This window comes from Phodopus roborovskii, unplaced genomic scaffold, assembly GCF_943737965.1.
Source record: "Phodopus roborovskii unplaced genomic scaffold, PHOROB, whole genome shotgun sequence".
NCBI lineage: Eukaryota > Metazoa > Chordata > Mammalia > Rodentia > Cricetidae > Phodopus > Phodopus roborovskii.
This window is the reverse complement of record NW_026126693.1, coordinates 44,365-71,924: the sequence shown is the minus strand read 5'-3', so window position 1 is coordinate 71,924 and position 27,560 is coordinate 44,365. Positions and strand designations below refer to the sequence as shown.

General features: G+C 33.6%; 1 protein-coding gene across 1 annotated transcript; it reads left to right on the top strand.

Annotated features, from left to right (window-relative positions):
- On the top strand, window positions 1-26,989 carry Cd36 (CD36 molecule). The gene is made up of 13 exons (XM_051174804.1): window positions 1-179; window positions 8,972-9,132; window positions 12,329-12,476; window positions 12,863-13,042; window positions 14,169-14,260; window positions 15,094-15,140; window positions 17,909-17,978; window positions 19,991-20,178; window positions 21,142-21,260; window positions 22,253-22,326; window positions 22,843-22,897; window positions 23,516-23,680; window positions 26,022-26,989. Exons 1-12 carry the CDS (start codon window positions 60-62, stop codon window positions 23,678-23,680), a joined length of 1,419 nt encoding a protein of 472 aa, XP_051030761.1. The 5' UTR covers window positions 1-59; the 3' UTR covers window positions 26,022-26,989.
- Window positions 26,990-27,560: the final 571 nt, after the last annotated feature.

Below are 27,560 nucleotides of genomic sequence, written 5' to 3'. Positions count from 1 at the left end.
TACCTGGAACGTGGTAAGAGACAAGTGCTACAGGTTGATTCTTCTCCTGCACAAAGAAAATGGGCTGTGATCGGAACTGTGGGCTCATTGCTGGAGCTGTAATTGGTGCAGTCCTGGCTCTGTTTGGGGGTATTCTCATGCCAGTTGGAGACATGCTTATTGAGAAGACAATCAAAAAGGTAAGGCAACAGAGAAAACCTACTGTGCATTTATTTATTCCATCATGTCTCTTGTGGTTGTTGCTCTAGATGCTTGCTTTCTGTTACCTGGTAACTTTGTGCTTCGAAGGGACTGTGAATTACTGCAGCCCCATATGGTGATGTGAGCCTGGGTGAAGCAACACAGTCTAATGCAAAATGAACCCACAGATACTCTTAGGAGTGTAATATAAACTAGACATGAATCTTAAATAGATCAAATTTTATAAAAATTCAGATTATAGTTATGTAGTTGAGTAAAACTAATTATACTAATTATCTTAAAGTTTGGAAAGTACACTGACATGCTTTTGAATAGTAATATTGTATTTTATGAGATTTTTTATAAAAGGAATTTCATTCACATTAACAATGAGAAAATAGCATATATCTATGTGGGTGTACATGTGAAAAAGTGTTATTATTGAATGAGCACCTCTGGAAAATGCCTCTTCGAAATAGGTGTAATAGTCATCACTAATACATAGTCAGTGTTCTCTCAGCTTAGGATTTGCCTCTCTCTAAATTTAGGGGAAAATGTAATATAGGACACATCTTGGCACATATCAATAAATTGGAGCTTTAACACAAATTGGAGTGATTTACGATAGTGGATATGCTCACAATCATCTCTCACCCTAGTTCATTTTAATTAGCTTCACATTCAAAGAAATTTTAATGAATTGAAGATACATTGTGGAAAAGCCTGTCTACTGTTGCCCTCTGGGATAGCTGGGAAATTCAAGTGGTTTCAACAGTTTGGAAATGGAGGTCACAAATGAAATAAAGCAGTCCAGAATAATGTGCAGGCTGAGGAAAGGACTGTTGTGAACGATACAGTTCCTGCCCTGACCAGAGGCACCCATGTTCAGTTAAGAAATTATCAACTAATGGTTGCCAAGTGCTATAGACAGGACTACTGGCCTCAGCTCCCAGATGGGTTTTGATTCTAGCTACCTAGACAGACAGTAACTGTACTGCAATGAGGAGAGCCAGAGAAATGGATTAGGCATATTAATTTGTACTCGAATTTCCATTATTGACAAGGACATCAGACTCTCATCCATTCTTTAATTTTTGGCAATGTGGCATTCTGTGAGATATATGCAAATGCCATTTGCATTTACTAAAACATTGCCTTAATGGGATTAATATAAACATTAACTTCAAATATAGTTATTCAGAAGTAGAAATTATTACTTTGTGATTTTGATTTCTTTCATTACAAATGTTAAATCTTCTTTAAGTGGAAAGATACTTTCTCACTGAGCTATTTTACTGCTATTTTACTATGTATTAAAGGTAAGAATTCCTATGCATACATACAAACATACTATGTTGTTTGATAAATACATAATCATCTTTTACATTACATTTCTCCAACCCTTTACAGTTAATGAAAAACTATGTTGTATTGTACAATATAACTATCAAAATATGCATGCTATTTACACATTACATGTAATCTTTTCATTGATGCATAGCCCCTTCAATGGGTTTTCCAATTTCCCTTCTTAGCATTATTGATATAGAATTACAGAGAAGGTTGTGGATGGGGAAGGGGAGGCTTGCTTAACAGTGGAAGAAGTAACAGCCATTGTTCCAGCACTTTTTGTTTTGTCACTTGTGGTTTCCACCTGGATCATCACAGAGCATTATCTTTGTTAATATTGTCTTCTGAACAAATAGTCACACTCTTCCAGGATACAGCTTTATAGACTAACATGAAAAATGCAGAGGGCTTCTCAGTTTACCTTTTTTTTATGTAACAACATTTGTTCATCTAAATTTTCCTGAGGGGTTTGTGAATGCTAATATCATTTTATATTAAATTTGAATATATTTCACTGAAGTCATAATGAGAACTCATAAGAGTTTTATCTAATTTGTAAAATGAATAATTGGGAGGAAAATTATTTTCTCAATAAGTGTAAGATATCAGAAAATATGTGTATCTTGTAGAATAAAATGGTCAAACTTGTTAGAACATAGGATTGAATGTTCTATAATGTGAAAAATAAATGTTATGTAGGAAGAAAAATAGATTATTCATGAAAATTCAGGAAGACACGGTAAAATTTTGTTTGTTTTGAAGAAGTATATAATTTGAGAAGACCATAAAGAACTAACTGACAGCAAGGGAAAGGCTACAGGATGCAAGCAACTAAATGTAGTGAGGAAGGAAAGGCTCAAGAAAGAAAGAAATGATAGAAAGATTGTAAAATCAGGTAGTAGATGATTCCAAGGAAATAGCATCTTCAGACACAACAGGGCAAAGGCACATATGAATTCACAAAGACTATGACAACACAAGAAGACCCTCAAGAGTTCAAACTTCACAAAACCTTCAGCCCAGGAAACCTTCAGACAAGAGAAGTAGACACAAAGTCCCACCCCTAATGAAAAAGGCTACTTATAATTGATGTCTGTTAGGGAAGAAAATAAAGACTACTTTCCTCCAATGGAGGTTAATGAGTATTTAAACTACACATCAGGATAGGTCTCATGACAAGGAGCTGGGCAACACAAAATGAACTTCATGTTTCACTGTGCACTTTTTCTTTGGTTTGATTTGGTTTAGTTTTTTTGTTTTGTTTTGTTTTGTTTGATTTAGTGATTTTATTTTGTTTCTTTGTTTTAATTTTCACACACACACACACACACACACACACACACACACACACACACACACAGAGAAAGAGAGACAGAGAGAGAGAAAGAATAGAGATAGAGAATAAAGTTGGGTGGATAGGGTGGTGGATAGGAAGGTAGGATTTGGGACGAGTTGTATGGGGGAAAGGAAAATGATCCAAATTAATTATATAATATTAAAATAGAGAGAACTTGACAAGATTATTAGGATAATAAGAAAGATGGGTATAAAGCAATGAGTACTTAGATAGGAGTTTTAAACACTATGAAGAAGACTAAGTAATTGCTGATTTAAAAAGGGTTGCTATATTGTTTTCAATAAGATATAAGGAACACACATTCAAAGTGGTAATATTCAGAGCTTCCCACATAAAAATTGTAATTAAACATGTTTATAAATAAACATGTAATAATATTTGATCCATTGTGTAATGTAAAAATATACAGTCAACATTCCACCAATAGGAAAAATTTGAGACTAAATGGTATAACCTTGAATACTATGATCCTAAAATGGATGAGTTGGGAACTAACGACAGGAAATCTGCAAAAGAATTAGCATTGTGGGATAGCACCTTTATAGAAGAAAGGTTATAATTATGTTTGTAGGACATCTTTGTTTACAGGGCCATTATATAGCAAAAGGAAAAAACGACAGAGCTTTAGAAAAACTGATGGATTCCTGGATGAATTAGTGTATATATAGAGAGAGACTAAAATATGGGAGAGAGGACTAAATGAGACATACCATAAGATATCTGGCTAGCTTGCTGATATACCCAAAGAAGTGAAAGACACAGAAGTTTTGTGAGTGGCTTGATGTTAACATCAGTCTGTATTCAAAGGTCAGAGTTCAGATAGATTTGATGATTGCTGGGAGACCAAAGATAAAGCTAAACAAACAAGCTTCCTGCTGGGGGTTAAATATCCAGACTAGTAGGGTTGCTTCCTACAGATTTGTGCATAGTCAGAGGCAAGGATAAACAGGAAAGGAAAAAATAATATAGGTTTTTGTGAAGAAACTGGAAGGGAGAGTACAACTTCTTAGAAGTTAGGAGGAAAACAGATATAAAGGGAAGATGAAATGAGTTGTTTCCTGGCTGATGAATATTAAATAAGCAGTGGTTTGTGATTGTAAAGACCGCTCAGGTAGTGATATTTTAACCAAGCAGATGTGAAGACATGAGCTCAATGCCCAGAACTCTGTAAAATGTCTGCCATGATAGCTTGTACTTGTAATCTCAACAATGGAAACACAGAGACAGATGTCTGAGAACTTTTGGCCAGCCAGCCTTCCCTGAGGTCCATGTCAATGAGTAATCTTATGTAAAATAGGACTGTGAAGTGGGGGAACCCTGAAGAATAATAATTGAGATTGATGTCAGGATACCACACACAAGGGTATACTGTTCTGAAATGAATGATAAATGTGTAGTTTTTTACAAAATGAAATGGGGCAATATAGAACCAGGGTCAAGAAGGAGGAAGCATAAAATGGAGGAGAGAATGGATGGGTTCCACCAGAAGGTGAAATAACAGTTTACACTTCACACTACTTTGTCTGTGCATGTGGAGACTAAACATCTCACACCAGAATCTGAATGGCATATAAGGTGAAACTTGACTTATGTCATATTATGCCAATTTTAGTCATTTGTAGAAGCTGCTGGGCTATGAGGACAATGGTTAGCATGGGTAAAACCAGTGAGCAGAATGGCTATCATGGATAATACCAGAGATAAGTCGTGAGCCCAAGAACAAAATGAACATTTCTAAAAGATTTTTTCTTTTAGTTTATGACACTATTTACAAAATTATACTGATGGGGCTGTGAGGTAGCTCAGTGTGTTAAGGCAAATGTCAGCAAACCTGAAGTCCTAAATTCAGTGCCCATGAAGGATAAGGAGATCTGGCATTTCCAAGTTATCCACTAACACCACCGGCACACCAACACACACACACACACACACACACACACACACACACACACACCCGCGCGCGGCCCCCCCGCATGCACACATAGAAACACAGACACACACATGAACCTTAGCCTAAATAAACATAATTTTTAAAAGATTCAGATGACTATTTTTACTGCACCACAAAATTACAATCTCTGTTATGTATCTTGCCTTTCACCCAGGAACATTCAAAGTGATTATATTTTTCAATCATAGGAATTTGAATACTGATCTCTTTTTTTATTGTTGAAATTCATTTAATAATAGAAAAGTCAGAAATCTATTGCTTAGATAGGGAAGTATTATGTTGAAGATTCAAAATATTTCTCATTTATAAAGCGTAGAGTTATGGATTATGACACTCGGTCTAAAAGATGGCAGCATGCCACTCTCATTTGCAATGGTTTAAAGCAGTCCAAATAAACATAGATATATTTTTGATTCTTATTTCCAAGGTATATTTTCTAGAGACCACATTTCTTTTGTAGATAAAACTATAGTCTTCATAGGTCTATATGAGACCAACATGTTCAGACTTGCTTGCCAGATAGCATAGAATATCAGGAGCTGCCAGGAATGTGCTGTTGGTCAAATAGCTGCACAGAGTCAAAGCTCTATTCTATTTACAAGTGATCATTTGATATTTATAATTGTTAGTGGCCCCTGACAAAATGTTTGGTAGCTTTTATAGTATAGGTTACTATAAATAATCATTACTTTATGATATACAAAGATAGAATTAAAGTTTATTTTGCCATATTAAAAGATTAATATCCAGTGATTATACAGTTCAGTCATGGTATTGTTAATTTTAAGCATTCTCAGAAAAAAAAATGTTCCTTATGTACCTTCAAAAATGATGTCATATTTAACAGGTGAAACCATTATTTGTTAAAAATGACAAACTTTGGACAAGAGTCTATATTTGGAGAATACATTGTTGTAGTATTTCTGGAAATCCTAAAATAATTCATAATTTTTCATAGTACTTAAAAGCACAATAAAAGTATCTTTATCCACTAAATATGTACAATTAATTTTTCTCTATAATGACATGAGATTAAGGAACAATCATATAACTAAGTTAAAATAACAACATGCATACCCCATATACTTCCATATTTCCAAATAGGTATATAACAAATACCTCATAAATCAATGATTTAGAAACAGAGTTTAACCCATGTGACTGTCTTTTCATGTACTTGACTTCTCAACTGAGATGAAAATCTCTCATTTTAGGTTCCTACATAAATCCTGAAAGTATAGTTTTTAAACTATTTGTACTTACCAAAACTACCACCAATAACTTATTAAATTCTCTGAACAAAGCCATGTGAAATTTGCTTATGGGCATGGAGGTCAATATGAAGAAGGCATTTAGAAGGACACAAGTCCATTCTCAAAACAAATATAGGTGTTAGTGCCTAAGACTTCTACAGCCATGGGCATTTGACCATATTTCCTGTAACAAAAAAGAATTCCCTCCTGTTGAGTGAAGATTTAAGTCTATGTAGAAAGAGGCTGGCCATTCCAACTGTAGTCATAGTACTTCTGAACACACATACTGTCCTACTTAAACCATTACAGGCTCAATTGTAAGTGTGGTGAGGAAGATACAAGTCTACCTTTTAAGGAAGTGCTTAATGCAGAAGAAAGAAAAATAACAACTGATTAAGTAACAGAAAAAGAAATGTCATGTAATATTGTAAGTTCCCATAATATGACTGTAGTTGACAGCTAATACCTGAACAAAGCAGTGTGGGAAGAAAATCATGGTAGAGTTTTTACTCAACATAAAGAGTCTGATTCTAAATACTAACAGTGAGCACTTGCTGAGTGGTTTCTGTGTGTTCACACTGTTTGAACTCATATTTTTAGTTGCTATAATGCATGAGGTAAAGACAAACAATATTAAAATGTCATCAATATGTTTTGCCTCTGAATGTTCTAAATTGATATGGCCCAAAATATCTAATCTTTACATTACATGGAAACTAAGAAATAAATAAATTAAATAATATGTCCAAATCATGCATTTATAGTATGTAGTTTCACTGTATACTGAATATTCTATACTTGACTCTAGGTTTTCATGTGGTCTTTGGTGAATAAGGCAATTTTTAAAATTTTTTTTTGCTCCCCCTACTCCAATACAAAAAATACAAGTGTGCCTTAATTATTACTAGCTTTGACAGTTATGTGAATGAGACATGTTCACTCTTGGATTTGCCATTACATTAAAAGAGAACATTCACCTGCATAACTGTGAAAGTTAGTGTATACATCTCTGTCTTTGAATGATAGCTCCTTTTCCATCCCAACCTCAACCATCTAAAGGCTTCTCAGTTCAAAGAACAGAGCAATGTGTATGGTCAGAAACTATTTCTAATTCCCCAGGAGTATACTGACTTATCTTCACTAAGGACTGAAATTTTTACTTTGAGTGATACAAGATAAATAATGCCTATTGTCTTGGGCCTTAAAATTTTTATGACCCATAGATGCTTGTGTGTGTGTGTCCATGTTTGGGGTGGGGAGGGTTGTTCTTCTTTCTTAGTCTTGTGACACAGTTAAGTCAATACAGATTTCAGCTTTAACATTCACAAACACCTTTATCTTAAGAAAAGTGGATTTTCTTAGCTTTGGAACTTTGCCCTAATACTGGGCTAGTATGGAAGTAAACATTCTGGCAGCATATCTTTTTTCAAGGATACTTCAGAGAAAAGCGATAGAAATCTGAATGTTACATGAGCAGCTTTTGTTCCGGTGCACGTGGGTTACACCACTAGAGAATTTTCAAACACATCCTAGCCTGCTGCCCCCTTCACCAAGGACTTCCATCATCCTCTGCATTAAGCAATACAATTCCCAAAAACATGAAACTTCATTTCACATTTACCAACTAAGAACTTAGGGTGACTAGGGTGTATGTGAGACAAGAAATTCAGTAACAATATGAAGCAACAGAGGACTAGTAGTGTAAGGGTCAACGAAACAGATTTCATTAACTACAATGCTACTGCTTGCTTGGGCTGCACTTACAACAGCCAACGGCTTTCTTAGAGACTCTGTGCTCAACCTAAAAAATCAGGCTACTGCTTCTTGCCCTTTCCTGACCCTATCATTCAGTGAATTGGTATTTCCAGGTGAAGAAAAGTGGGCTATGTTATTCCTTCTCTTCTCCTTAAACACTGTTGGCACTGGGCATTCTTCCCAAATTACTTAATTGGAAGTTCTACAAGGTACAACCTCTCTTTGTTTCTACTGATTACTATGACTTCACAGATTTCCTGTTCAGAGAGTGAAAGTACTGGAAAGCAGCTGGGCAGGTATCTATGAAATGGACCCTAAGGGGTTTTGTGGCTTTCTATTTGGTTCCAAAACTCCAAACAGGAGCAGGAGGTAGTCCTTCATAGAAGGTGTTTCAGTTCTGTTGCATTAAATTTTCCTTCTTGTGTATTTTCACCACAATTGTTACACATGATCTCTAACACCACTCAGGACACTGACAGACCAAATACACACACACACACACACACACACACACCATACCTTTCTTAATTTTGCTCTTTTCATTGAAAATTAGTAGTATGATGACAAGTTAAGCAGTTTATTTTTGGAAACATAGAATCAGGCATTCAAGAAAACATCCTGTGATATATAGAGGTCCTTTTATAATGGGATTCCAAGTAGGAAAATTCTTCATTTACTAAAGGTTAGTCACAATCCCTTGACTTGCCTAACTTTGGAAGATGAAGGTTTTGTTGTTGCTGCTGTTTCAAGCTCCTAAAGAAACTTAAGTTTTCTCTCAGCTTATTTCTTTTGCCTTACCAACAAAACTTCTCAGAGTGAGACAATTACAGTGGGCAAAAACATCTTTTGTGTGATAACTTTTAGAATTAGCTGACTTACTGTTTTGTCAACTAAGAAAGGTTCATTTGAAAGCTTCATTTAAAAAGCAAAAAGGATCTGGTTCTCTTCAGAAACTTTATCCAAGAGTTGGTGCTTCTGTGAGGACAACATTTCTGCTTCAAGTGTGTGAAAAGTTATACAAGTTCTCACAAGTTGTTTCTTTTATTATCACTAAATATAGCAAGGTCTTAGATGTGTTCATGTTCATTGTAAAATAAACAACCCAAACTTGTTTTGTTTTCACAGGAAGTAGTCCTTGAAGAAGGAACAATTGCTTTCAAAAACTGGGTTAAAACAGGTACCACTGTGTACAGACAGTTTTGGATCTTTGATGTGCAAAATCCAGATGAAGTGGCGAAGAACAGTAGCAAAATCAAAGTAAAACAGAGGGGTCCTTATACATACAGGTGAGCACGTTCTTAAGAATGAGTGGTGTCCTCTCCTAATTTTTGAGTTTTCTCCCAAGGAATTTCATTGTATTGAAATGCATTTTTTTGTTGCCATCAGCTTACTGGTAGAGACTCTGAATCTATAGATTTAATAACTCTTCATGTTGCTATACATACATGGTATTCAAATGTTACCAGATATTTTATGGAAAAGAAGTATATAACTTATTTTTAACTTAAAGCTATCAAATAACTCAACCTATTCAATAACTTATGGGTGTTGTGTTTTCAAGGCGAAACACAACTACTTATGCAATATGATTAATTTATATCACACATTATTATATTCCTTATTATCTTTATAATCCATAATTGAAGTTCCTTAGAGTTTTGAATATCATAAGATTGTTCACTTTTTTATCCTCTTTAAAGCAAATTTCTGAATTAACATTTACATTCCAAATTATAAAGAAATAGCACTAGTTGTTGTAAAAGTGACGCATACTATGCCAACAAACAATTTAGGAGCTATGATGTTTTAATAGTCTTCCCTTTAGTGAAAATATCAAGAACAATTCAGGATCTTGCCAAAGAAGACAGCTTTTATAACTTCAAGGATGATAATTTTTCATATTGTAGTACCTATTAGCAAAATATTCTTTAAATATCTTATTCCTTAAAAATGTGATAGTATAGTCTATATCTATGAAATCTGTAATCCATTATCAGACCCAAGAAATAAAGTTGAAAATATATGCCTAAAAGGTATAACTTAAATAGGATGACTAAGTGTGAAAAGGAAATAATTATAAGAATTTAAGAAACTCTCTTGTCTTTGTTGCTTTGTTGTTTGAGAATAATGATTCTGTTGGGGGTGGTATTTTATTTTTATTTTTGTTTGTTTAGTAATAATGATTTTCAGCTTTAAGGATTTGTGGGTTTACAAAGAAATATAAACCTAGAAATTAAGTCTAGTTACACTCTCCTATAGACTGTGTGTGTGTGTGTGTGTGTATCCTATAGATTTCATTCCTACAACCTATAGCCCATATAGATATAGAACTTAAAGGAGATCAATTAGATACGTCCTCTTTTGCTTATCAAGGCAACAGAGAAAGCTGGGAAGAAGCAGCATTTATAGGTAAAATTTATAAACAGCAACTTATCCTTTGTATGGCAATTTCAAACTGGCCTTTATGAAGTGTGGGTCATCTTGTCTATTGAAATTCCAAACTAAAATTTCTTTAGTTTGCCTAGGATCTTTAAATAAATGGAGAAAAATCAACTGCCTTTTTAAAGGTTACTATTTTGATGATTTTCTCTATGTTAGGTGAAAGCATGCCCGGCCATTGCTGACTCTCTGATTCCATTTTAAATTGAGGCTGTAGAAAATTATGCCTCCTAAAACAGAACCACTGGTTGATTTGGTTAATGGCTGCTATAATGATGTTGATGAAGTATTGATTGACAATATAAGACATGATCAAAGAATAAAATTACCTGATTTAAGATCATAACTATATCCCAACCAACAATGAATCTAATTACTATAGTCTGTCTAGAAATTTAAATTTTACCTTTACTTTGGCAACAATACTAATGAATGCATTAAGTAGACATCTATGGTAACTTATTTTCCTTGATCTTATTAACCAATGCATTCCAAACTTCCTTTAAGAAAAAAAATAGTGATTGATTACTTTCTTTCAATTTTCTAGACCATGTTTTATTGATATTTCTTTTACTCGGTGCCATCTACTGGTTTGAGGTTGTATGTGCCATTTAAAGGACAAATGTATCTGTATTATTTAGCTTTTGCTTCACTTCATAACTGCATCATAGTTTTGGATATTGCTGTAGCCTTCTTGCATAACTATTAATAGGTACCTTAATTTTAAAATACTTTATGAGAAAGGCATTACTAGGAATTTAGTGTCTTAGATTGTTTGAAATTTTCTTAGGTTACTTAGATATCATCTCACTTAACAGGAATAAACAATAAAGTTTTGTGCAGCATCTATTAATATTTTGCTCCTGTTTTTATTTAAAGCATGTTTTGAAATAGTATAACCATTAACTTGCTTATTCATGGAGAAGTGAGAGTCAGGTGTGGTTCTCGACCTTTGTAATTACAGTACTTGGGAGGTTGGCACATAGCAAGTTTGTGACCAATGTGGCCTACATAATTCAAATCCAGTCTGAACTAAAACATGAAAATAGTAAGAAAATACTGAAAATACCACACACTCATCATGTGCACAGGGATCAATAATCTGTATTCCACAGGGATTCATGTTTCATATCAAACTTGTAGGCTCATGATTTTTTCGGTCTGCACAATAGTTATAATTGAGCTCATATATTTGTCATATTTGTCATTCAGGTATAGAAGAGTGTGATGAGTGGCGTTTACCTTATTTCATTTCAATGAATAACTTGTACCAACAAAATGTTTTCCAATAAAACAATCATTTTTTAACAGATTCATGAAAAGTATTGTAAGTGTTGAGCCAAAAGATTAAAAATACGAACTCAAGAGATAAAATGAAGGAATAGAGTTAGCTCTGGACCTCTTTAAATAGGAAATTAGTCTCTGTGGCTTAATATAGGTTTTATTAATGAACATACATCAGGAATGCTAGATAGACAAAACACTATGAGATGCCTTTCTAACAGGTAAAATACACTTTCTCACCTTCCATACTGAAAGATAAAGATCATTATGTAATTATACAGCCCTTTTATGTTTAAAAATCTCACTTTGTGCCTTTTATTCCTATCAACTGTTTTCCTTTATAATTAAACAACACACAAATGTGAATTTTTCAAACCACATCATCATTATCTTCAGTATTATGTAATTGCTACTTTTGGTCCTTCTTCAATACATTTCTATTAACTTGAACCATCATGTAGACTTGCTACTGAAATCATTCTTCAATCTGTTCCACTTTGACATCCAAGCCCAGCATCTGTCCTAACTCTCTTAGTCCTATTCCACTTTTGTATTCCCAGGTCTGAGACCATTTCTCACTAGACTGTAAGAGATGTAGCAATAGCTAGTTATTTACCATTGCAATTCTGTAAGTCAGTGTAAATTGTGAATGTCCCTGGGTTGAAATAGTGTTTGTTGAATGAATGGAGACATTTGATATCTAATGGTTATATAAGACATTGATTTTCCCCTCATTTTGTTGACATCATTTTATTTCAGAGTTCGTTATCTAGCCAAGGAGAATATAACTCAGGATGTGGAGGACAGCACTGTCTCTTTTGTACAGCCCAATGGAGCAATCTTTGAGCCTTCACTGTCTGTTGGAACGGAGAATGACACCTTCACAGTTCTCAATCTGGCTGTGGCAGTGAGTAGATAACAGCTTCTGTGTGGAACAGTTCAGAACCTCTCACAATTAAGCTCATAATTACCCCCATCATTTGGCTTCAATTACTTCACCACCTATGAAAAGGATGTGTTTATGTTACTTTGGCATCTAGAAACATGACACAATCATGATAATCAATTGACCCAAGCATCACTATACATAGCTCTTAATTTTAATGTCTTCCTGTAGCTACAAATGATTCTAAAAAAAAATGTAATCAGGAAGAGATTAGAAAAAAAGACACAAATTACAATTTTATTAAGACAGTATTTGGCAGAATTTGAAGGTTTAGTTTGATTTTAATTAAAGTCAAATGTTATCTTTAATCCATTGTTTTCTCAGATAGCAATTTTTTTTTTTTGTAGGCTGCACCACATATATACACAAACTCCTTTGTTCAAGTTGTGCTCAATTCACTTATCAAAAAGTCCAAATCTTCAATGTTCCAAACAAGAACCTTGAGAGAGCTGTTGTGGGGTTACAAGGATCCATTCTTGAGTTTGGTTCCATACCCTATTTCTACCACAGTTGGTGTCTTTTACCCTGTAAGTACCAAATATAAATTACTACATTTTTATATTTTAATTATGCAAATAAAATGTCATTGGGAAAAATTTGTAGTTTTACATATTAGTCTTATTAGTTAATCTAAGGACATATAATTCATTATGTTTAAATTCTGAATCTTACATGCCCTAAATTTTGATAATAAAAAAATTACTTAATGAATTTGACTAAGCTCATCTTAATTTAAAAGTTCATCAAATTTTGATTCTCATAGATAATTGAAAATTCATTTATAAATCTGTAAGTCCTTTGCACATTGTATTTAATTTTAATTTTAAAGAATCAAATTTAATGTTATATTTTTAAATCAAACATACTGATCATCTCCATCCTCATTTTCTAGACCATTAAATTTTTAAAGTATGAATGAAAAAGCTACCATGAATTTCTACTTGAGATACTCAGCAGGCTTCACTTACTGAGGGTTGTGATTTGATTTCACAGAATAGCTGTTTGGTGATTAATAAGGTGTAGAACTCCTGCTGTACATAGTTACAGCTCTACATTTTAATTACAGATGGGATGAAATGGCCAAACCAAATCTCTGCTTTGACTTTTATAACATTGGACCCTGTATAGGAATATTACTTATGTTTTCCATCTCTATATTGTTAGTGTTTCAGATTGTATAGTTATATACAATTGGGAAGCCTGAAGGAATTATAGTTAGCTTTATCTGAACCAAATTATCATAACTCTTTATTTGGCTAAAGGAATTTTTAGTTTTGTTTGTATATCTTTTATTTTAGTAAGTGCTATTAACAATTTGAAAATGTAGAATACCTTTAGAAATCTGTTATTATCCTCATAAGTTTAAACCAGTGTGTCCTCACCTAAACACAATAGGAACAGTGAAGAACATTGCCTCCGGTTAATGCATAGCATGCTCAAGGTGTGGCCACCATGCTCTGTTAGTGATTTTCTTACGTTTTGTCTTAGCAGCTAGCAGCTATTTCCAAGCAAATTTTTACACCATTAAAATACTGAATGATATAAAATGATTGTGAATGGCCCCTATTTGAATAGTGTGAAAGTAAGTTAGTTGCATGTTATAACACAGTACACGGTTTGATATATGAGTAACTTTTTGTTTATATTTTCCAGTACAATGATACTGTAGATGGAGTTTATAAAGTTTTCAATGGAAAGGATAACATTAGCAAAGTTGCCATAATTGATTCCTATAAAGGAAAAAAGTAAGTAACTACGTGTTTTTTGTTATGTGTGCTTGTGTGTGTTTGTGTGTGTGTGTGTGTGTGTGTGTGTGTGTGTGTGTGTGTGTAAGAGAAAGAGAGAAAGAGAGAGACAGACTATGCTAGCTGTACTTCAGCAGTAGAAAACACTAGTTTTTTTCTCACTCAAAACTGGTGATGATGATACATGATGATTTAATTCTATTATTTATCATGTCTATATATAAAAATATATCAATAGGATTAGTTAGTAAAAGATAAGTAAGTTGTCACATTCTAATACCAGTACCTGATAATGCTAAAATGGGGAAAATGTAAAACCTACAAAAAGTGCGATGGGGAAAAGGTAAATATTAAATATTTACATATTTTGAACTATCCAAACACTGCTATTCTGTTTTCTTCCTTTTTTCTCTCAGAGTGAGATTATGTCGGGAATTCCTTCAATATTTCCATTCTATCAGTGTGCACACTGAACAAACTACCACACAATGCATTTCTGCCAAGGAAATAAATTCCTGAGTAGAGAATTACATTCCTCTCGTTTTCTTCCAGAACTGTGTCTATCCTAGTGGTTCTAATGAACTTGGCATTTAGTGTCTTGTGTTTTATGATCTGTCCTGTTAAGGTTCCCAGTACTTCCTTTATTGCAGTAAGATTAGAGGATCAAACAACCATGGATTGGATGATGTGGATTGTTTATTAAATCCTACCTGTCATCAGCTCTATTCTTCATTATGTTGATAAAAGTAGTGTTTCTGAGTAGAAAGTATGATGTGAATATGGTGTTCTTGAAACAAGAGTATTTGTTTCATCTTATTTCTTTTATTCTTAAGGAATTTGTCCTATTGGCCAAGTTATTGTGACATGATTAATGGCACAGGTAAGAATATTTGTTGTAATAACCACAATGAGAAAAATCTCACCTTTTCCCACAAGTCAAGCTACTTCTTAGCAAAAGGGATTCTGAAGTTTGAAGAGCTGTGCTTACCAGTTGGTATAATTGCGCATATTTATTTTCAGGTAGGACCAGGTAGGACCTTAAGGTGGCAGGGCTTTTTAGATTACCCACAGAAGATCAGACTTGTTTTGTTGACAGAAAAGTTCTGCTTTGTGAAAATATCCAACAGCCAATGTTTTCTCAATATTAAATTGATAACTTAGATGTGAAAAGATATAGTTTCAAATAGGAAAACTTATCCCCAAGTGAGATGAAGAGCAGAAATGGAGGCAGCGAGATTATAGAACAGAAGCAACTTATTTTGGACAAGTTGGTCAGAATGGGTGAAAAGCAAAAAATAAAATAAGATTAGACGTTTACTACCAGTGAAAAATATATGCTTAAATATGTTCTCTAAATTAGTCCTGAGATGCAAAGAAACAGCTGGAGTCTTTGATTTAAGACATGGTTACTTTGAGACTGTTATCATCCTCAAAGAAAATCACAGTGCACACTGCCCATCTGTGTAAAAACTATGATTGTACAACACAATGGAAATCAAACATCATGAAGTAATTTAAGTCAAAGATAAGCTTTAAATTACTGAGAAGCATATGTATAATGTTTACAAAGTAGATGAGGAAATACTCAATACGGAAAGCACATAATGAAGATAATGAAAGTTAAATAGAAAGGGAAGCACATGGGCGCTGTTTACCCTCTCAAAGGCATGATTAAGATTTGCAGGTTTATTTAATTTTCTTCTGTCTCATAGGGTGGAAAAGCTCAAGCAAAGGTATTAATGTCTTCCAAGGGTGTGTCTTCAAATAAATTTTCAAGTATTTCAACATTTTCATAGTTACATAAGCCTAGTAATCCTTAGACAAAGAGAAATGTTCTATGCTGTTTCTAAACAGTGAGGAATGCCTTGTGTATAAGGAAAAAATCATTAAGAATTCTGTTTGAAGTTAAACTTGGTTTAACTAAAGAAGGCACAGCTTTGGGAATTTATTAGTGACAATGACAGGAACATCAGCCACGAAGCAGAGAATGTAGAGGCAGACTAAAGAAGTAAAAATAAGTAGAAGTAGATGTTAGTAGATATGAAAATATTCCTGTGACCAGAATGGAGAAAATGGCCACTGAAACAAAGGTGCCAGCATGTGACTATTATAATCTAAAGGTGCATCTTCATGCAGTTTGAAACACATCTGCTGAAAGGATGGATACACATGAGAATGCTTTTGTCCAGCAAAGTAAATGCAGAAATGGGATTATCCTTTGCTTAGTAGACAGTTTGATACCCAAATATAAGAACCTGAGTTAGATCCTCAGAAACCTTGATGAAACAAACAAACAAACAAAAACACTGGCAATGGTGAAGTGTATTTGTAATTCTATAGCTATGTAGGCTGACATGGGTAGATCCCTAGAACTCATTGGCTGGCCTACCCAGCCTATTCAGTAAGTTTCAGGGCCAAGTAAGAGACACCGTGGTTCAAAAATGAAGATGGACCTCTGCCAAAATATCACAAAAATGTTTCCTATGTTTTCTCTAAGCCACTTACTAATATTCTTTTCTGCTAAAATCTCTTGAGCAAGGAAGGCTCTACAGTTCAAATCATCCTTTGCATGGTCTTCCTTGCTTAACCTGTTAAGCCCTGCTTAAAGCATACAACTGCTTTTCTAGGCCAAAGTCCCAAAGTCCACATTCCACCAAAAAGCAGCAGCATCAGGTGTGTCAAAGAAATACCAACTTCCTGACACCCACTTCTGTCTTAGTGTTTGTTCTATTTCTGTGAATAGAACCAGGACCATAGCAAGTCTTACATTTAGATAGGGCTGGCCAAACGTTTCACAGGTTTAGTCCAGTGTTATCAGGAAGGGGAGCATGAGTGCATGCTGGCATACACAGTGCTGAAAAAATATGAATTATACATCCTAAACTACAGGGAGCAGGAAGAATAAGACCCGGGGTCTGGTTTGTGTTCTTGAAACCTGAAAACCTACCCTCAGTGACATACTTCATCCAATGAGGCCACAACTACTCCAACAAGGCCCTGTCTCCTAAGTAGAGCCACTCCCTGATGACTAGATATTCAAATGTGAGCATAATGGGGCCTTTTTGTTTCTTTGTTTGTTTTATTATTTTTTTGTTTGTTTGTTTGCTTGCTTGTTGGCTGGCTTGAAATAGGGTTTTTCTGTGTAGCCTTGCCTGTCCTAGAACTCACTCTTTAAACCAGACTAGCCTTGAACTCACCGTGATCTGCCTGTGAATGCTGGGATATAAGGCATGTTCCATGATTACCCAGGTATGGGGCCATTCTTACTCAAAACATCACAGTCCCTACTGAAATGCTCATGGGCCAATAAGATCTAGGCAACTCTTCAATGAAATTTACCTCTCAAGTCATTCAAGGCTACATCAAATTGATAAAGATAGCTAGGGTAACTATCATGATTGAAATATGCTTTATTTTACAATGAACAGTATTTGATTATATGTTGAAAACAATAACTTGTATATACTTGAATACATGAAATATACCACTTTTTTATTTTCCAAAAGTGACTATTTTACTGGTAAATTTAAAATAATATACACAATTCATGTTTTATTTACTGACTACACTGGAAAGATAGATTACTAGATTTTTTTTCTCATGTTTACATTACACAATAACCATTGTCACTGGCTTGAACTTTAACAGATGCAGCCTCTTTCCCACCTTTTGTTGAGAAGTCTAGGACATTGCGGTTTTTTTCCTCTGATATTTGCAGGTAAGTTTCTGGAATGTAAACATTAGACCTTTTTCCATTCATGTCTTAAAACAAAGATTAGAAAGCCTAATTATTTACAATATTTTGGCATGAGGGAGCAGGAAAATTGAGTCAGGGAAAGAATTGAGGAGAGCAAGAAAATAGATACCATAATAGAGGGAGCCATTATAGGCTTTAAGAGAAATCTAGCACTATGGAAATGTCTAGAGAGCTACAAGGATGATCCTAACAATCTAAGCAATAATGGAAAGGCTACCTTAAATGATCTTCCCTGATAATGAGATTGATGACTGCCTTATATGCCATCCTAGAGCTTTTATTCAGTAGCTGATAGAAGCAGAAACAGACACTCACAGCTAAACACTGAGCTAAACTCCTGGAATCCAGTTGCAGAGAGGGAGGAGTGATGAGGAAAGTAGTCAAGACCAGGCTGGAGAAACCCACAGAAACAGCTGACTTGAACAAGGGGGAGCTCATGGACCTCAGTCTGATAGATGGGAAACCAGCATAAAACTGACCCAGAACCCTTAAATGTGGTAGTCCATGAGGCCTCTGGTAATGGATCAGTATTTACCCTTAGTATATGAATGGAGATGAGGAACCCATTCCACATAGAGAGATATTCCCTCAGCCTAGACACATTGGGGAGGGCCTAGGCCCTGCTCCAAATGATATGACAGACTTTGAAGACTCCCCATGGAAGGCCTCACCCTCTCTGTGGAGCAGAGAGAGAAAGGAGTTAAGAACAGAGGTGGAGGGAGGGTGAGAGAACTGGGAATGATATGTAAAACAAGCTTGTTTCAAATTTAAATAAAACTTATCAAAAATTAGACAAATATTTCTCTTGCTTTCTTAAAAATTAATGTGGCAATATAGAAATAACATTTTTTATTTTTCCAAAGTAGCCTATGAAACTGAACATTTTTAGTGCAAGCCAGTTTTGTAATCATTTTTTGAATACTATTCATCATGTCTGCTGTTAAACTTTCAAAATTCAGCAATCAAAAGTATGCCTGATCTTTCTGAAGATGTCTAAAAGGAAGACACATATGTTAAAAAGCTGTGCTAATGATTCACACAGAATTGTTTTTATTTTTTAATTTTTTATTATTTTTTGCTGCTTGACATAGCATGATATTTATTTTTTTCTTAAAAATTTACAAAAATAAAATAACGTATTATAGTTTATAGATTCCCCCTTTCCCATTTACTAAGCTATTAAGTTACATTTACTATTTTTTTATGTGGGAGCAGAACTTTATTGTATTAATCTCCCCTTCCTCATCTTTCAGAAAGGGCCCTTCTTAGAATTTGCATGGCAAATATTTAAGTTGGTTGGTTTTATAATATACCTGTGAGTATCAAACTCTACCAGATACTCCATAACCTCAGTCCTATCACTGAAGGCAATGAGACTAGGCAATCTTTAAACACCTCAGAATAATTGCCGTATGTATAAAACTTCTGCTAACAATACTGTGTCACGTAGAATTAGCAAGATATACAGAAAATATTAAAAAAAACTGTGACACAGTGAACTGGGCATGGAAGGCATGGGATAAATGGTAAAGATCTGGTCCATGCACACACCCCACCTGAAGAGTGACTCTTTCTTTAAGCCCTTTTTGAAAGACAGAAATTTCACTTAAATGGAGCACAAAAAAACAATTTGAATAAGTTATATAAATATTTTTTGTACAGAAGAATTTAACTATGAGAATCATCTGTGACTTTTATTTCACATGACAGTACACATGTAAACTTGACCTCAAAAGAATTGTAAGAACTAAAGAATTCATATTTCATACTCATGTTTTTATTCATGATATGCTGTAAATTGTAAAAAACAACAATATCAATGGTTTTTCCTAAGAATTTAAAATTCTATCAGGAATATTTGGCTGTTTTCTAAGTTAAATCAGGAATACAACTAGATTTAAATAAATGAAGAGGATCTCCAGAGCAGGATTCAGGCTCCTAGTGTTAAGCTCTTTCTTCAAATATCCATGTAGGTCCATCTACGCTGTGTTTGAATCTGATATTGACCTTAAAGGAATCCCAGTGTACAGATTTATTCTTCCAGCCAAGGCCTTTGCATCACCACTCCAGAATCCAGAGAATGAGTGTTTCTGCACTGAAAAGGTCATCTCGAATAACTGTACTTCATATGGTGTGCTAGACATCAGCAAATGCAAAGAGGGTATGTAGATATCCTTGTTACCAAAGTTCATGTATATTTTTATTTAATACTACTTAGGAGTTTTTTTTAATTAACTTGTAACATAGATTTAGATAGGGCTAGCAAAAATTGTATTCTGAAAAATATAGTATATTCAGAAGGACAGATATCACAAACTTTCCCGTATATTCAGGATGTAGAGTTCAATCTCCTCCTCTCCTTTGTGTGCAGTTTTGAAACTGTAATGGGGACCATAATAGGGAAGAATGAGGTGGGAAAGAGATAGTAATGGAATTCATGTGACAAGAAAGCTTACATGAGGGTGGCTAGTAACATTCAAAATTTAAAGAAAGCAATGGTAATAGAAGGTAACCTTTGGTGGCAGTGAATCCTTGGTGTTTTATGGGGTTTTTATTTATTTATTTTTGAGTAGTTCAGTATTTCAAAATTGACTTATTGGGAAAATCACATTGGTAGTATGCCATGTTTTTTGATGGTCAGGGAAAAGAGAAAATTCCCAGGATACAATGAGTTTCCTAACCATCTGTCATGGTTGTAGTTTTTGCCCTTAGAAAACAGAGAACAAAATTAAATAAGCTTTCATTATGTCCCTAAAGTAAGAAGTGAAAAGTAAAGAACTTAAATTCATTCTTGTCTTGTTTACAGTCTTTATAGTACAGTGAGAACAAAGAAAATGCTAATTACTGAGCCGTTTAGTGCTGTCATAGCAACACTTAAAGTTTGAGAACATGTATGTTGAGAATATGTGTGTTTAATGGTAAATATTTGAAATGTGGAAATTAGCATATGAAGAAATGGTATAGCTGGCTGTATAATAATAAGCAGATGTAATGCTCTTGCCTTACAATTTCAAAAACATCTATACTTTAATCTACAAAAGCTTTATCCTCTAGCAAATATTTTAAATGATTATATGAAATGTAAATAATTAATTTCTGATCGTCTCTTAATATGTGTCTTCAGGAAAACCTGTGTACATTTCCCTTCCACATTTCCTACATGCAAGTCCTGATATTTCAGAACCTATTGAAGGCTTAAATCCAAATGAAGAAGAGCACAGGACGTACTTGGATGTGGAGCCTGTAAGCCATTGTTTTATTGATCTGATTTGGTTAATATTCTTCTACAATTTATGAAAACAATTTTATCATAATTTTGGATCACATCCTTAATATCACTAAAACTGCCAATGAGGCTAGCACTTATTTCTTCCTTTTCTAATGTATAAATGGCATGAGATTCAAGTTTGGTTTCAACACATGAGATCTTATAAGGCTTTTACTGGCCTATGGATCCAGGAATTCTAATGATAAAAGTTAGTGTAATCACCTTACAATTTTATACATATCATCATCATTATCACACTTAACTGGCATTGTTATGCTTTCATGGATCAAAACATTATAAGTTTCATTCAAAATCTATAACAAGACAAATGTTGCTATAGTACTACTATTAACATTTAAATTATCTTGGTGTTCTTTTTGAAACCTTGAAGGGAGACTGGTTGCAGCTCAGTGGTCTTACATTGGCCTGACGTGCATGCTCTGAGACTACCTCTTATCTTCTAAGAACTGTGAGGGACATATTTCTGCTAAAATAATGGAAGTCAGAGTAACATAGCATTTTATTGATATGTGAACTGTAATTAAATAAATATTTGGACGAATAGTTCAGGAACTAAATTAACTATCTGAATTTGCCTTTCTTATATTGTTTTACTAATGTTGTTGATTTCTTCTAAGCCAAATTATGGGGATTTCACAATTTAAAGAAAACTTCAATGTTAGCTAGGACAAGAAAATTCTGTCATTCCATACATACATATATACATACATACATACATACATACATATATATTATGCATGTAGATCAGTGTGTGTATACAAATACATGTTGAACCTGATTGATTACATGTACTTATGCACAAAGTTAATAGACTCTAATTTCCCAGCCTTAGGAATTCTTCCCTTTTAAATTCAAAAGAACTCTCTTTGTGTCACAAATGGTAAACCCTGACTATTACAACAGAATGTTTTAGAAACTTACAATTGTTTAACTTTGCTCTTTTTAGATAACTGGATTCACTCTACAATTTGCAAAACGACTGCAGGTCAACATACTGGTCAAGCCAGCCAGAAAAATCGAGTGAGTCTCCTTACCATTGTTGTTTTCATGCAGTAGTAACATTTTCTTAAAATAATGTGGGTAGATTAGTGAAAACGGAAAGAATATATTATGGTTTTTTCATCATTATGTCATTACAGAATTATTGAATGCTTATAACACCTTTTTACTTAAAGAGTCAGATATGGTACTTATTGAAATGGCTTTTAGATATTTTAACAATGTTAGTTGAATGTTGCTGGGGACACCTCTTATGTGCATTTCATGAAATTATTAGTACTACAATAACTTCTATATCATATATTTTCCTAGATTTCAATTTATACTTATAAACCAATTATATAATTAGAAATATACATTAGATATATGAATGGAGAATCTGAAAAACAAATGTGTTAAAATTAATTCATTGAATAAAACAAAATTAAAGAACTTGAGCCATACACAAGATTAATTGAATTCTGAAATTTTGTTTATTCTAAATGTCTTTTACATATGTAGAAATATACCAATAATTAATTTTTATGTATATTATAGAGCATTAAAGAATCTGAAGAGAAATTATATTGTACCTATACTTTGGCTTAATGAGGTTAGTATTTTATTATTCATTATTAACAGTTTATGTTAAAGATTTTGGTATTTTTAAATGACATGTTTTTTAATATTTGATATAAATATGATCTTACACTTTGACATCTCTACTAGAAACAAAGCTAAATTACATAGGAATATTTAAGTTTTATTGTTTGTTTTCAATACAAATGATTTTATTTGTCACAGTACTAAACTAAGAGACATGTATACATGTAACATCACAGAGTTCAAGACTCATTGAATATAGCAGTTGTATTAAAAAGCCAATTATTCCTAAACAGGACATATTAGAATATACTGGCAATCTATAGACTGATAAACTATTTTAATGTAAACTGGTAAACTGATTAACTACAGAATTAAAGAATATTGCATAAACCCTCAAAGCAAGTACAACTGTTGACCTTTGCAATTTCTCCCTGATACCAGGGAACATTTGGAAAATTGTGAAATATCAAAGAATTCCAAAGATCTACTGAATGTTGGTACACGTCTGAGTTCTATACACATAACCAAAGTAGCTGATGTAGCTGATACTTATGCATATGTTTAAACAAAGTTATTTTGTTTCATTAATTTAATCAAATAATATTAATTGTTAACTTGATTACAGACTGGAACTATTGGTGATGAGAAAGCAGAAATGTTCAGAAATCAAGTGACTGGAAAAATAAAGATGCTTGGTCTAGTAGAAATGGTCTTGCTTGGGCTTGGAGTGGTGATGTTTGTTGCTTTTATGATTTCATACTGTGCTTGCAGATCCAAGAATAGAAAATAAGTAAGTACACTAGCAAAGTATATATTCTTTTACTATTTTCACCTTACCGAAAATGGTTGTAAATTAGGGCAAAAATATTTCTAGACATTTTTAGACAACTACAATATCTTAATATATATCATAATTTTGATGTTAGTAAATTAAATAAATAATGATTTAAATCATGATCATTATAAAGTAAGAGCAAATGTAGCTTTTCTCTAAATTTAGACATACCAATTTCTTTGTGTCAATTTTTATGAAAATTATAACTAATTTTTAAAAATTACAATTACAAAATTTTAACACATTGAAATTCGTAAGAGCAAGATAAAAAATGAAGATACAAGAATATATAGATTTTGATGAAACAGAGGTAAACAAAATAGCTTCATAAAACTTGGATGGCTGCCTATACATATTAGCCATATCTTTTCCCACTCATGGGTTAACAGCGTGACATCCTGATAATAAAAATTATTGTGTGAGAATTAAAATATAAAATTACAAGAAAATCAGTTAATTGATTAATCCAGTTAAAAGAAAAAGTAGGTTATTGTAGATGATACTTAAAGAGTTTGGCAAAATTATAGTGTTCAATGCACTGTGATATGTAATTTATTGCCCAAGTTTTCTACATAAAAATGAAAGTGCAAGTAAATTAGCCTGGCCCAAAGGTAAACTAAGACGGAAGGAAAAGTTCCCAATCTCTGCCCACCACTCCCCTCCCAAACGTAACATGAGTAGAAAATGCTTGGTTTTAAAGATCAGAAATTCCAAATAAATCACTTTATTCTACTTAAGCTAAAGATTGACTGTAAATTGTCATATGTAGAAAAATTCTGATTTTGATCTCAATAACTGATATTGAACAAATAATAATCATGTTAGACATTTAACATGAATTAACACATTATTCCTAATTGATTTGTGTGTGTGTGTGTGTGTGTGTGTGTTTGTTTCCAAAAACTTGCATTAAACGCTGTGATATATCTTCTGGTGACATTCTAAAATATTATTAAAAAGGTCAAATTGTCTACGTTGAAGTTTAGGTTAACTATATTAGTGTTTTCAAAGTTAATGTGGAGCTTAGTTACCAATATTTATTTTATGGGAAATTAAGTATTTTTATTGGAGAAAGCAACTCAATACTGTGTTCTGGATCATTTCTGCCAGTCCTTCTAAATTTTATTTGAAAACATGCATTTAAAATGCTAACCTGACATGTCCACATTGTAATAGTTAAATTAGGAGCAGGAAGGTGTCAGGGCACTTAAGAACATCATTGCTCTTCCAGAGGTCCCAGAAGGTGGCTGCAACTCCAGTTCCAGGAGGTGACTGCCCTCTCCTGGCCTCTAAAATCATTGCATGGGGTAATGAACAGATATACAAGAAGGAAAAATACTCATTGAAATCATGAAATAAAAGCAGCTTAATCTATTGAAAACATTATTTTCAACAAAAAAAAAAACATGAGAAAAATAAATACTCCCCACTAGAAGTCAAAATACCTTAATATTTCCCATTAGCCCAACAGCAAGTCATGATGTATATTCATATGTCTATGACAGTTTAAAAAGACTATCCACTAAAATTGATCAAATCCCTGCTCAAGTACAAAAGCATACCTATACAGTTATCATTTTCCTTAATTACATAAATAACTTCATCATTGCTTACTGATCCTGGAATATAAGTTTCCTTAGATTCATATATGACTAATTTTAAAAAGAATTAAGAGTTCTTAATGTCTTCATCACTAAGTGTCTGTTTTATTAATAATACTTTCCACTGTTATAAAGAAAGCATTTCCCCCCCACAAAAAAAAGACTTTCCTTTGCAGTGACTTGACTGTGCTAAGCATAGAATTGTGAGGGCCAGATTTGCTGGTATCATCATTTTGGAACATTCTGTAAAGTATGTGCCTGGCAAAATCTGTAGACAATCCTAAACGGAGGCAGTTGTATAAATAGAAATGGGTATAGTTTTAAACAGAATGTGGTTTACTGCATACATCATGAGGTAAATGCACCAAGCTCAGTTTGATTGTAGTGACATATGCACCTGTTTATGGAAGACAGCCTTGAGTATATTGCAATGTTTAGCAGCTGATTTAATTAGCTGCCCTCCCTGGTCTTATTATGCTCAGCTCCTGGGAGTTAGAATTCAGCTTTCAATGTATCATTCTTCAATGGGAATATGTGTCTCCTTAATGATGAAACTCTTGGAGGGTTTCTCTCTTTAGCTTGAGATTTGGTTTGTATAATTGAAAGCATCATATCTTGGAAATGTAGGAGAAGAATATTAAAGCTATTCATTATCCCAATGCTTTCTGATTGGTAATGTTTCTTCTTGTTTACAGGTAATAAATGAGACTACATTTAAGCACCGGATACATAAAGATTTTTGATAAAAGACAATCTACAAATGAATACTTAATATATGCTTTGATTTTACAAAAGACACCTATCTTTAGTTAAAGAAATGATGGTGCGTGCTCTCTCTCTCGCTCCTTCTCTTCCTATATATATATATTTATATGAGTGTATATATATATATATATATATATATTCACTAAGCCAAAGCATATTTCAAAAGGATTAATGTGACACTATAGCCTATATTTTTCATAAAATCCAGTACTTTGTAAAGTCCATGATTTATAACCCTGAGTGGACTTCAGTTTCTATAAAACCAATTTTTTGTTTGGTTCTGATTTATTGTTGCACTCCATGATGGCAAATTTCAAAAGTGTACATTCTAAGCAATTTTTCTTTTCCTTTTTTGAGGTGAGGGTGTCACCTTCATATACAGCAAATGTACCTTGGGACTGTCAACATAAAATATATCATAAGCATGAAATATTTGGAAAGATATTTAAGAATGGAAAATGAACAACAGGCATATGAGTCATTAACAATATATTGTTTTTCTCTTTCATGCTAGAGTCCTTGGTGCAACTAGGTCAGATATCACAGTGATTTTTTTTTTTACTTCCTAACACTGAGCTCATACATTTTGTCTCTTGCCATAAAATGTACACTTTTTTTGCACACTTTTGCTCTTCTTAAATAAAGTTATCGTATTAGGTCCTGCATAGCTCTTTCAAAAACTGAGTAGGTTTTCCTCTTTCTGCTCTGCTAAACTAATGCAACCTTAGAGAGTTGTTATAGTATGGAGATGTAAATGATAATAAAGGAATTACTTTAAGGAATATTATAAAAACTAGAATGTACCTACAATGTATTTGTGGTAATATCTTCTGCTTTCATAGTTACAAAAGAAATGACTGGTTTCTAATATTAAAAGATGTTGCTCTTTATATATAAATGTTCTTTATAGTTCCTATATCATCACAAAATGTCATTTTTCTGTGGAAGTATTCTATCTGAAGCCATATAACTTTCTGAATTTTTTTACCACTCTGCTATGTCTTAGAAAAGACACTTTGGTTTTGTTTTTATAGCAATACTGTGAGACTAGAGGATAATTTCTTTATTATAATAATTATTATTATTATTTTACATATTGATCCCAGTTCCCTCTCCCTCCCATTCTTCCATGCTCCCCCACAACATTCCTCCCATCCCATTCCCTACCAACTCCCCAGGGAAGGTAAGTCCTCCCAAGAGGGATCATCAAAAAAATCTGTCATGTAATTTGGGGTAGGGCCTAGGCCCTCCCTCCTGCCTCTAGGTTAGGGAAGTATCCCTCCATGGGGAATGTGCTCCCAAAGTCCTTTCGTGCACCAGGAATACATCCTGTTTCCACGGTCAGATGTCCCTTAGACTGCCCAGGACTTCTAACTGAGACCCACATGCAGGGTGTCTGGGTGGGTCCAATGCTGGTTTCCAAGCTATCAGTCTTAGGGTTCATGAATTTCCCCCTTGTTCCAGCTTCT